Below are 11,824 nucleotides of genomic sequence, written 5' to 3'. Positions count from 1 at the left end.
CGTGATCTGCGAACAAACGAATGTACTGCTGAAGCGATGTTTCATCATAGGTTTTTTATTATTTTTAGTTTTTTTTTTTTTTTTCTTTACAAATAGCCTCAATGGGCAAGAATGGGATTGCATTAGATTTAGAAATGGAAAAATGAATAATTCAATTAACTAACCTTTTATTAAACTAGGATAGGCCAAGAAAAATCAATTCGACATTATCTAAAAATTCAATTCAAAGATCAACTTCGTTTTCAAAAGAAATGTATGACTGATAGATTTCTTCAAAAACAAAATAAATTAGATTAAAAGTTTTCCTTGGTCTATCCCGTGTGTTAAAAAAAGTAAAATAGAATATTAATAACAAAAGGAAGCAGTCAAAAACCTCTCAAATTTGATTACACGAACTGAAGAAAAAAAAGATTTTCATACCGTAATTTCCCAGTTAAAATCTATCCGCTTTGTAAGCAATCTATTTATTATGTAAAAATTCGTTTATATGTCATCACACCGTGTATCACAATCACACAGTGAAATAGTAAACTATACAGTCCACTTCGAGCTTTGGATATTGCACATGTCACACAAACGTTCGATTTTATCTTCATCATTTCCTGCCAGGCGTCACTTTCTTCTGCGAGTTGCATATCACACAATTCTCCTGAAAAATAAAACGCACGATAATGATATATCAATAAGATAACATAAATTAATACAGAAGAAACATTATACGTACAACTAATTCAAAGTCAGGTAGACAATCCTCGTGGAAACAATGCTTACAATAAAATACAATCATGTTCCGCGGTTCTGCAGGACAAAATTTGAATGTAAGTTATGTATATAATCATATAATTAAAATTATAATTAGCTACAACATTTACAAGCACCTCTTATAATTATCTTCCTATGGCAAGCTCCGCACATTTGATCATCTACAGAAAAAGAATCTTGTTAGTGAAAATCTTATTTCATATCGTAAAAAGTCGTAATAAATCTATAAAAGATATTTAACATTCAGGAAAATTTAATTACATGTATATAAAATTCTTTGAAATTTCTTTACTCAAATTAGCCTGAGAATTTTTAGAATGCATTATTTTGGCTATTTGGATATAAGTAATTCAACAAAGTCGCGTTGATATTACCGTCGATAAATATGCCCTTCTGATGACAACGAACAAGTCGCTCGTGCAGATTGAAATAATCATTGGACAGTATCTTCTTACAACCTTCCTGCACTGACACCTGCAAATTGTAGTCGCACATCATCTTGACCAATGCTCTCTTCAGCCCTGGGATCTCCAACGTGGGTTCTATCCTTTGTACCAAGAGCCGGGGATCGACGTAAGTGCCGATCTTTTGGAGGAGGAATGTAATAGCCGCTGAAACGCGTGAAAATTAATGAATGTAAAAGCGAAATGATTGAAACCAGATACTTTCTTGGAATCGAACAGCGAATCTGTTTACCAGGTTTATCAAGCGAGTAGTTAAATAGATCGTTCCACAGTTCCTCATCGTCGTGTTCCTGGCAAAACGCAATCGCACTCTCCATGTCGTTGAGTTCCCTCGTCATAAGCGCCAAGGCTTCCGAAAAGGTCCCGATTCTGCCTAGCAGGTACACCATTTCCGGGTAAAACCGACGCTGACTGCAGATATCCAGAGCCTGCTGTATCGGATAATTGTCCGAGCGACGTAGAAGCGGCAGTAACTTGTCTCTCGAATAATCGGCGTACAATCGCACCAGCAAGCCGTGATACTTGCCCTTCGAATCTTTCGTGTCCCTCTTGTCCAAGGCGTCTAAATACTGAAGAGAGTTCAAAGAAGTTTAATTTAAATTTTAGTAGAATTCAAGGAAATCGAAAGAATTAACAGAGACTGTAAATATATTTCTCGTAAATAAAAAAATAAGTCATTGAGCAATTACCAAATATAAATAACGATGATTGTGCTGCAGTTTCTGCACGACAACGTCCGACGGCACTCTGTCCTTTTCTAGAAAAAACTGTATGGCACGTTCCGTATCAAGATCCATTAAACCTTCGATCATGTCGTACACTGAATTGTACAACTGATACTTCTGGATCAATTGAAAGACGTCCTTATGCCGTAGTTTCAAGTACATGGCGAGCGCTTTATCGTACTTGCCGTCATGGATATATAAAATAGCTAACGCTTCCAGTAATACATTTTGCCGTTGATTGTGGACTAATAAATGCTCCAATACGCCGTTAACCACTGCCGCCACTGTGTACAAGTCCGGGGACCATTCTTTGACCAGCTGCAGGAAACCGTCGGGATCTATCTTTAGATATTCGTACAGCACCATTTCGTAAATTAGCGGATCGAGGGTGACTTCACCGCGAGGCAAGTAGGACGAGATCGAGCGCAATTGATGCACCCTGGCGAATTTGTAAACCTATTCGTACAAAGAAAAATCATTTACATTCGAGAGAAACATTTTTCAAATAGAATACAAAATTAGCTACGGCCTCAAGTTAAATAATATAAATTAATTATTAAAAAATGCGAAGAATTCCTAGAACTTTGAATATGTTGCTTGAAAACCTTGCGTAATAAAGAATAATTAAAAATACATTACAATTAAAAAACAAAAAAAATTTACAAAACGAATAAATCAATGGACAAGATTAATAATTTTATGAAAATTTATCACTTACCTCTTCCTCCCATAATTTCTTGTTTTGTCCTAAAACTTTGAGGCAAAGTTTCCCAGCTTCATCATATTTCTCGCACGCTAATAAATTATCCAAATAAATACGCCCCACATCTAATATAGTATGCCTCTTGCAATCCTTGTTCGTTGTCACCGCTTCAAGAGCTTGCTCGAACTTTCCGTGGCTCAACAACCACTCGATCCTGTCGTCTGTGTCGTACAAACTCGCGACCACAATATCCTTTGGACTTACAATAAAAAACCTACAAAAAAGTGTTGTACATGAAATCGATTAGATTAAAACAAGATCTTTATAATTTAAAAAAACTGCAAGGTATATTATATTGGAATAGCCAAGCGACACACCACTCTCACTTTATCGTCCACGCTCTAAATTACCTATTTTCCTCCTTCAAGCAATCTAAGTGATAATCATTGCAGCTGTACTCCTTATAACCGCGTAAAGTGAGGGAGTTTGCACACACCACCGAAAAATCCTGGTATTTCGGTTCAACTACGTGCAGAGTTGGACGTTGATTCTTTCCATCTTCGTCCAACTCTTTTAAGCATCCTAGTAACACTAATTGATTCCCCAATGGCGCTATGCCAGATATATAAAAGTCTACTTGGAACGTTGACACTGAAAGGATGTGATTGTGGTTAAGCGATTCTTATATTCAGAGTATTCACTTTCATACAAGATAAGTCAAAATATGTCAATACATATTACAAAATATGTTAATTTTCAAACATTTGTGCTTCAGAACTTATCATATATTTCGTTAATTACCTGGATCGACCACGAACTCAGGCAAATCTCGATTGACCATTTCTTGCATGGTACGTTTCCTGATATGACAAACTCGTACAATGTCCACCCATCCTATCAGCAATGTCCTGTCATCTGACCATTGCAGATTACATCTGTAGTGCTCTGGTGATGCGCTGCATGAGATAATATACAAATATATAACCTAAGTAAATATAAAATAAGAACCTTTGTGCTGTACATAATACATTTCATGTTGAACCATGTAAAGTTTGGCAAGAAACATTCTTATTTCAAGTAAATTAGATTCAAATTCAAATAATTTATTACAGCACTTGTTTTCACAAGAAGAAAAACAATGAGTGATTTCCACAAATTTGTCTTTCATTCACCATTTATTTAACACTTAGAGATTTCTCTGTCAAAATTTGTATACAATGGTGCATGCGTTATATTTCAGTACTTACTCTGCTATACGAGACCACTTGATAAGTCCTAACGAGCACTTAGCGTCAAGATCATAGACTCTTACACCCGTGTCAGAGGCCCATGCTACAAAACGACCAGACCACGCGATAGATCTGACTCCACCCTCCGCCTCACAGAGTACTGTTGGCTTCATCCTCGCCAGGAAAGTTTTTTCATATAGCATTAGCTTGTCATCACCTATAAATTGTAAATACTTATTAAAGATAAACTTTAAACATTAATTCGCGATCAAATTTAACTAAAAATTATATAAAATACAGCCAAGCTTTTAACATTATCCTAAACATAACATCCTTGTTTTAAAGTAGAACAAAAGTAACTTTGTTCTGATGATGTTACTTAGTCTGCATAATTTAATAAACTAACATAATACTTTTTTAGATTTACTCTAATTATGTTTGCAATACATTTTATTATAATTTTTGCAAAGATATTTAATATCAAATTTCAAAAATATCTGAAATATAGACTCTTGACTGTATTCAGTTAAAATCTGATATGTTAAACCTGTAATAAACCTTCTGCCACTGCCACTTTTGTAGTAATTTGGGTCGATCGCTATACTCTTGACTAGCCTGCCCATACTCATGTTGTGATTGTTCTCCGTACTATATAATCCGTAAATGAAAACCTTTCCATCATCGCTACAAGAAGCGATAAAGTCCCCATTATGATCTATGGAAATCTGATTGACTGCCACTGTGTGTGCTTGTAGTGTTTTAGACTTTACATTATTTCCCTGATGGTCTAGAAGATGAATCATTCCCCAATGTGATCCCAGACATAGGAACTAAACAAAAAAAAAAAAAAAAAAAATCAATATACAGATAAAGTAGAATATGCATTAATATGTAGATAATGTAAAAATAAAAATATTTGACATATATATATCTGCATTCAAATACTTGGAATCCAAGAAAATTAAATATTTCATTTTTTTTTTAAATAAGAATTTTGCAACCAAATCAAAATCTCACTTTTGGATGTACAGCAATGCAACTAGCTGCATCGTTTTGTAGAATATGTTCCAAATCATTGCGTATCCTCACATATTTCAGCCTAGGCTCTATCTCATCCATCTCTGATGAATCAGAATCTTCCTGATTACTCTGCTCATCCTACAAATCAGCCGTGTTAATAACTGTTTATCATTTCGCCTGTGTATTTATATTAACGTTTATATCCATTTATATCAAAGAATAGAACTAATAATTACTTTTATTAAATCCATATCTTTTGAAAAATTAATTAAAAGTAAAAAAATTGTTTTAAAAAATTCAGCAATTAAAGCAAGAATAATAAAATGTAATCTAAAGAGCTGTAATAAACAACGCTTAGATTGCAATATCATTTGCGATAAATATTAAATGAGAATTAGGAAAAAATTAATAATTCATAACGCGCGACATTTTACTTTGCTGCACGTGGATTCCATTGTTTCTTCTCAAATTTTTGTTGACACAATTCTATGAATCGAGCAGAACTGTCAAAATCATCTGTTTCAAAGTTAGGTCACATAAAGTTGAGCAATATCAAGTTGACTTAAGTTAGACGAGTTTTATGAATTGCACAGGAATGACAAACTGTAACGAACAAGAGTCCGAAACAGTCCGAAATTGATTCGAGAACCTCATGCGACGAAAATGCGAAACTATTAGATTTAGAGTCGATAAAAATGTTCAATGTCGATAAAAACGTTCTCGCGAAAAACATTCGCTCTATCTATCTGCTTCCGTATATGCAGATTGCAATAATTCTACAATAAAAGAAATTTATTAGATATTATTAGAATAAAACTTGCAGAATATAAATAACAGAATATTTTTCACAACGTTATATAAAAAGCTACAAAGTTTTATTTGTATATAAATAAACTTGTTTATAACCGGTTACGATGATATCGGATAATCAAATAATAGCTGATTATAAATCTTTGAGTAGCATTTATGAGAAAAAGAAAAGATTTTATAATATCATAGATAATTTATTTTTCATTGTTTAACAAAATTTTCTAAATAAAAATATGCAACTTGCAACTTTAATTTGATCAAGGACACTTGTATTATCACAATTTTTCTTGTAACATGTTTTCAACAATTTCCGTTTCAATAATTTAATCAAGAACCTGTTTTAACAAAACATCTTAGCAAGCATTTTCTAAAACCTGTTTTCCTGTCATTCAGTTTCCTGATGTGCACTTGCGCGCTTGCTGAAGCAACTTTATCATTCGTTCTATTTGCTCAGATAAAAAATTGTTCTAAAAAATTGCTACAAATTGAAGTTATTACGCGTTATTGCGCGTAATTTTGTTTGTATAGTTAACATTACAATTACAGAAGTGTATTTAACCATGTAAAAGAATAAAGTGGTTTTAGTAAATTCGGTGTGTCAACAATTCAACGATGTGTCGACGAAGTCTCGCGTTTTTGTTTTGCGCATTTTTGCTTATCGTTTCGTCTTTGGGAGAAGACAAAGAATACTGGAAAAACTTTACAAATGACAATGAACAGAGAGACAATTCGACAATGCCACAGAAGCTTAATGCAAATCAAGACGATTTGGCGCACAATTTGCGCGAAAATTCCGGCATCGATACCGCGAGCAATGAAAGCAAGAATTTTACGCACGAACTTCGTGTAAAATCCAATGAGAATGACGATGCATGTAATAATACTTGTCAATTAATCAAGGATCATTGCGTGTTTTGGCAGGACTATTTTGTTTTGCTGCAATGGCCGAATGTCACATCGAGTAATGCGAACTTAAAGAGAGCGTTTAAGGTTATAGCCAACGCTACATGCAAGGAAGAACACTTCTCGTTTAACAAGTATACGAATAACGAGAATGCGATGTTCTTCGACAACGGCTCTTCGCCTCAATTACGTCGTGATATATTTATCTCGCGGATATCCGACTGTCTCCTTGCGGAGTACAGAGCATGGGAGAACAACGTAACTTTTTGCGACTTTACAATATATACCACGAAAGAGACAATGTGGATATATTTGATAATCTTTAATGCACTTATGATAGTGTCCGCATTGGGTTTGCTGATGACATTCATCGTGTATTCTGTATGTCCGGAGCTACGGAATTTGCACGGATACGCGTTGCGCTCATACGTCATCTCGTTTTTCTTCATATACAGTATTCTGCTCATCGAAAGTGTCGCATTATACATTAAAGTAGATCTGAACTATTTCAGCTGCCTTGGAATAGGTATATCTTGCGCAACATTATAGTAATGCAATATGTATATTTATTATATAAGCTAATAAGCTCGCGCGAGCCTAATGGAATAAATGAAAAGATTTGAGTCCGTATTCAATTCGATTAATCGCTCTCGAATCGATTCGGAAGCCGAAAATTTTTAAATTCAATCTAATAATTTAATAATGTAAATTTTGTTAGCACATTAATGAGTACTAAAACTATTTATTTGATTGTTTCAGCTTTTATATTTTACTTCTTCTCAATAGCAAGCTTTCTGTGGCAAAGTGTAATATGCTTCGACATTTTTTGGACATTTGGGTAAATTTTCATACGATTTTTAGCCAAAAACTTTATATTTTCACTGAAGAAAAGGAAAAACAATCTCGATGTTATTTGTAATATTTTTTTTTGCCATGAGAAACAGTTTTCTTTTATTGGAATAATTTAATTTCAATTATAATCAAGCTGCAATTTATCAAGAACGAACTGTAATTAATTCCAGTCCAAATTTTATTTACGTTTTGCAGAGGATTTCGTTCGACACAAAGAAGCGTAAAGCAATCACAGAGAAAGATGTACGTAATGTGTTCTATTTATGCATGGGGAAGCACCTGTGGTTTTATTATCATACTGGCGATTATAAATTTTGTTTCCAATATATCTAAGAATATTCAACCAAAAATGTGCCTCAACATACTCAATTTAGGTGACTATTATTTGACTTTTTATTAGCGCTAACAATCTATTGAATTTCATGATACAATTATGCATAAAGTTGCGCACAATTTTTGTGTTTGATTAAACTTTAAGCATCTAATCAAAGTTATAAACACCTGTTCATAAAATAATTAATACAAAGATATTATTTTCTATTTTAGCGGATGATGCAATTAATCCATACTTCAACACATTCATGAGTATTATTACTGTCGGTAACATTGGTTGCTTTATTTTTACAATATTGAAAATTGTATGTATCAAGAAAGACGTTGATCATCATCTGAGAGACTCGGAGAGCAATTGCAACGATAACAATAAGCAAAGGTTTATATGTACATTTATAACATTGTAACTATGCATTTCAAAAAAATTTTATAGTAGAACATTCAAAATGGTAACTCAAATTTAGCAAAAGTAAAATTTAGCCTTATGTGTAGTTCAGTTTTAGCGACGAAAAATATAAACATAAATGTATTTACACACACAGGTTTATCGTGTATTTAAAACTATTTATTCTGATGGATATAATTACAAGTCTGAGGTGGACTATAACAGCAGTGTGGAAGTACGGATCATTCAATGTAGCGTATCCTCTACACATATTATATGCCTTGCAAGGCAGTATCGTTTTCATTTCATTTGTGTGCAACAAGAAAATCCTACAGCACTTGCGAAAGCAATGTGCGAGTTGCAAGAACAGCGGTCCATTTTACAGAAAATCGAAGAATAATACTTACGTTAGACCCTTACGCACCGCTATTGACATGAGAAAGATGGTCTTGTTAAAAGTCAGCAAACAGGCCAACTATCACAGGGAAAATTCGTCTGAAGACATAACCGATAACACTACAATGTAAGAGAAGATATATTTTTTTATTGCGACGTTGTGATAATGGATTAAGTTTTTTTAACATGTTACTATAAATACAATCAATGTAAAGATATGTTTGAAAATATATTATATTTTGATATGTAATATGTGTATTTAATATTTTAAAATCTAAATAAAAATAACAAGAGATTTCTACAATCTTATCACAAAATGTAAATTACTTTAAAGAATCACCTGTCTTTTGAATATTTAGTAAAGCATATTTTTTATTTTATGAACATTCAACATTCAATAAAAATTCTACTGCATTAGTAATTAATTAGTTATGTTTATTGGCTAACCAAAAAAAAAGAGATGTCAACGGCACGCGGTGTTCCCAAGCGATCACCCATCTAATAGCGTTTTCGATTATACAGGGTTTGAACTTAGAACATATATACTGGAAGGAACATAGCCTATCTAAATATACCATGGACATAGGAATATAGGGACGGAGCGAAAACTTGGTTGATAGACGAGGAGAGTGAAGCCAAAATGCGGGGGGGTCCGCCATGATACTGTGCCTGAATCTGATTGGTTATCGTTATACGTATGCTGTTGTTATTATACACTAGGTAATGCATTTCGTTTAAGTCGAGTTATCAAACATGTTCTGTCAAAGAATTTCTCTTCAAAGTGGACAGAGCAAATACGAGCTGTACTTGGGATAGATGATGAATTTATTTCCAAAATATCTAACCACAATGTACGAGTTTTAGGATCTTTGGGAAAACAAAAAAAAAAAACAATATTTTTAACAACTTATACTCTTAAAATAAAATATATAATATTATTTTAAACATATAATATTAACTTTAATATAAATAAATAATTTCAATACCTGTGAAATGTTATTTTTACATTATTTCTGCTATTACTTTGTTTCCAATTTTGATAGTCGGATCTATTTTTACAAGACTGTACAAAACACTGCACCATTTTTTATATTCACAAAATATATTTAAAATAACAATTTTAATTAATGTTTTTTCTTGATATAACTTCAAATGCTCATTATATCTGCCCAAATTGCATAATATTTTTGCGTCGAATAATGACCAATTGCACTTGCGTCAAATAGTAGCCAATCAAAAATATGCACAGTTTACCTCGTCCCCTTCCTTCAGTGATTTTCCTCTCGCGACGTTACATTCCGACCCTATATTCCTATGTCCATGCACACTGGAAGTCGCACGATACTTACATCGCGCTTGCGCAAACTAATAGCCAATCAAATTTAGGCACACTTTACCTCGTCGCACCGTCCCGCAGTAGCTTCCGCCCCGCATCAATATGCTTGGTCCCTATATTCCTATGTCTATGGTGCTCACCCGGTACAGCTTGTGCTAGAGACCCTAAAAAGAGATGGCCGGAGCACAGACTTTTGCATAAAGCATAACGCATAAGCATAAAAAAATTGATTGGTCCATTTCCTTATGCATTTGCTTATGCTTATATATAGACCAATCAATTTCCTTATGCTTATGCGTTATGCTTTATGTAAAAGCTTGTGCTCTCGGCTAGAGACTCGCCAACTCGTCACGTGACTGTTAGTGGACTCTTAGCTGGTGTATAGATCGCACCATTGAGTAAAAAGAAACAGGAGGGAGCGTTTGGTCTTAAAAGTGCGGACGGAAGTGACTATATAAAGTGGTCGCTCAAGATGGCCGCTCAAGGGCGCCAATATTGAATGACTTGTTATGTTTAATTAGGAAATAATGTACAATTAAAAGAAAATAACTATAATATGCAACAATAATACCAAATTTTAATGGCGTTTTTCATTGGGATTGCACTCGTGCAATATTTCCATAAGAGCAATGTTAAAATCTAAAATCTAAATTTATACTAAATTCTTCGTCCTTACAAAAATTTATCCATGCATTTCTTTGATCCGGATTTTTCGGAAACCTGTTTGTGAGTGAAAATTATTTAGTAATTATTGTGAATCTACAATTTCACAATACTATACATATGATTATAATCTCCAAAATAAAAATCTCATTATTGTTGATAATACTAACCGATGAAACGTTATTCCATGATTTCGAGCTGCTGCTGTTATGCCACAAGCTCTACAGTATACCATTTTGATTGTTTATTTCTATACACTGTTGCATACAAAACTATACACTGCATATTAATGCGTACGGCGTACGGTATGCCGCTTGCCGCTATGCTCGAGCATTCCCTCTCACTTTCAAAAAGTGGTCGCTCAAGATGGCTGCCATGACGTACATCCGTCCGCGGATTTGCCTAGTCCTGGCTAGTATATGCTCCCTCTTGTTTCTTTTTATTCAATGGATCGCACATTTGTGCCCCGTGTGCACCATAAAGCTACACTGAACTACACTATGGCCGGTATTCATAAGGTCTGTTTTTTATAGCTGAACTCGCTACACTAGTTCACAGTTTATCTTTTTCCTTCCACATTAAAAGGAAAAAGATAAACTCTGAACTAGTGCTGCCAGTTTAGCTATAAAGAACAGACCTATAGTGTAGTTCAGTGTAGCTTTATGGTGCACACGGGGCACAAATGTGCGATCCATACACCAGCCAATCAGAGTCCACTAACAGTCACGTGACGAGTTGGCGAGTCTCTCTTTTTAGGGTCTCTAGCTTGTGCTCCGTCCCTCTATTCCTTAGGGCCATCGTACACAAATTGGCATAACTGCATATGCATAGTAGAAGACCGTTTCGACCAATGAGCATCTAGCATAAAAGCGCCATATTGATTTACATAGCATAGCATATCAATATGGCGCCTTGATGCTAGATGCTCATTGGTCGAGACGGTCTTATAGCGTTTTCGAATAAACGGGGTTTGAACGATCTAGGGTGTTTACGATAATTCAAGTTCGAGTTAGTTTCACTAGGACCGAAAAATGAGATAGACATAACCATCTAGAACCTTTATGATTCATGACAACTCGACGCTGTCTTGTATTGCTTGAGTTAAATTCATTGAATTTATTGAGTTTATTGAGCAAATTTTATTGTAATAGAAAAATGTCAACTGCAAATCAGTGTATTAAAGAAACAAATAATGTTGGTATGTTTGTTGGTATACCTCTTTAATAAATTAATAATAATATAA

At 34.1% G+C, this 11,824-nt stretch overlaps 2 protein-coding genes across 3 annotated transcripts; one reads left to right on the top strand and one right to left on the bottom strand.

The window, feature by feature from the left end:
- Nucleotides 1-39: 39 nt before the first annotated feature.
- Nucleotides 40-5,549, bottom strand: lt (vacuolar protein sorting-associated protein light). 2 transcript variants are annotated; one of them, XM_012379266.2, is made up of 13 exons: nt 5,338-5,549; nt 4,901-5,041; nt 4,431-4,713; nt 3,902-4,100; nt 3,456-3,610; nt 3,065-3,305; nt 2,670-2,928; nt 1,916-2,407; nt 1,459-1,795; nt 1,137-1,373; nt 879-923; nt 725-798; nt 40-649 (listed from the first exon to the last, which is right to left on the bottom strand). In XM_012379266.2, exons 1-13 carry the CDS (start codon nt 5,356-5,358, stop codon nt 596-598), a joined length of 2,538 nt encoding a protein of 845 aa, XP_012234689.1. In that variant the 5' UTR covers nt 5,359-5,549; the 3' UTR covers nt 40-595. The 2 variants fall into 2 exon arrangements, with proteins under 2 accessions (XP_012234689.1, XP_012234690.2); XM_012379267.2 differs by lacking the exon at nt 5,338-5,549 and adding an exon at nt 5,140-5,278.
- Nucleotides 5,550-6,096: 547 nt separating this feature from the next.
- On the top strand, nt 6,097-10,499 carry LOC105679324 (G-protein coupled receptor Mth2-like). Its single transcript, XM_012379262.2, has 5 exons — nt 6,097-7,142; nt 7,376-7,454; nt 7,664-7,842; nt 8,015-8,180; nt 8,344-10,499. Exons 1-5 carry the CDS (start codon nt 6,326-6,328, stop codon nt 8,711-8,713), a joined length of 1,611 nt encoding a protein of 536 aa, XP_012234685.1. The 5' UTR covers nt 6,097-6,325; the 3' UTR covers nt 8,714-10,499.
- The last annotated feature ends 1,325 nt before the right edge of the window (nt 10,500-11,824 follow it).

This window comes from Linepithema humile, chromosome 6, assembly GCF_040581485.1.
Source record: "Linepithema humile isolate Giens D197 chromosome 6, Lhum_UNIL_v1.0, whole genome shotgun sequence".
Classification (NCBI taxonomy): domain Eukaryota; kingdom Metazoa; phylum Arthropoda; class Insecta; order Hymenoptera; family Formicidae; genus Linepithema; species Linepithema humile.
Note: the sequence above shows the minus strand (reverse complement) of the source record. Positions and strands in the feature narration are given on the sequence as shown.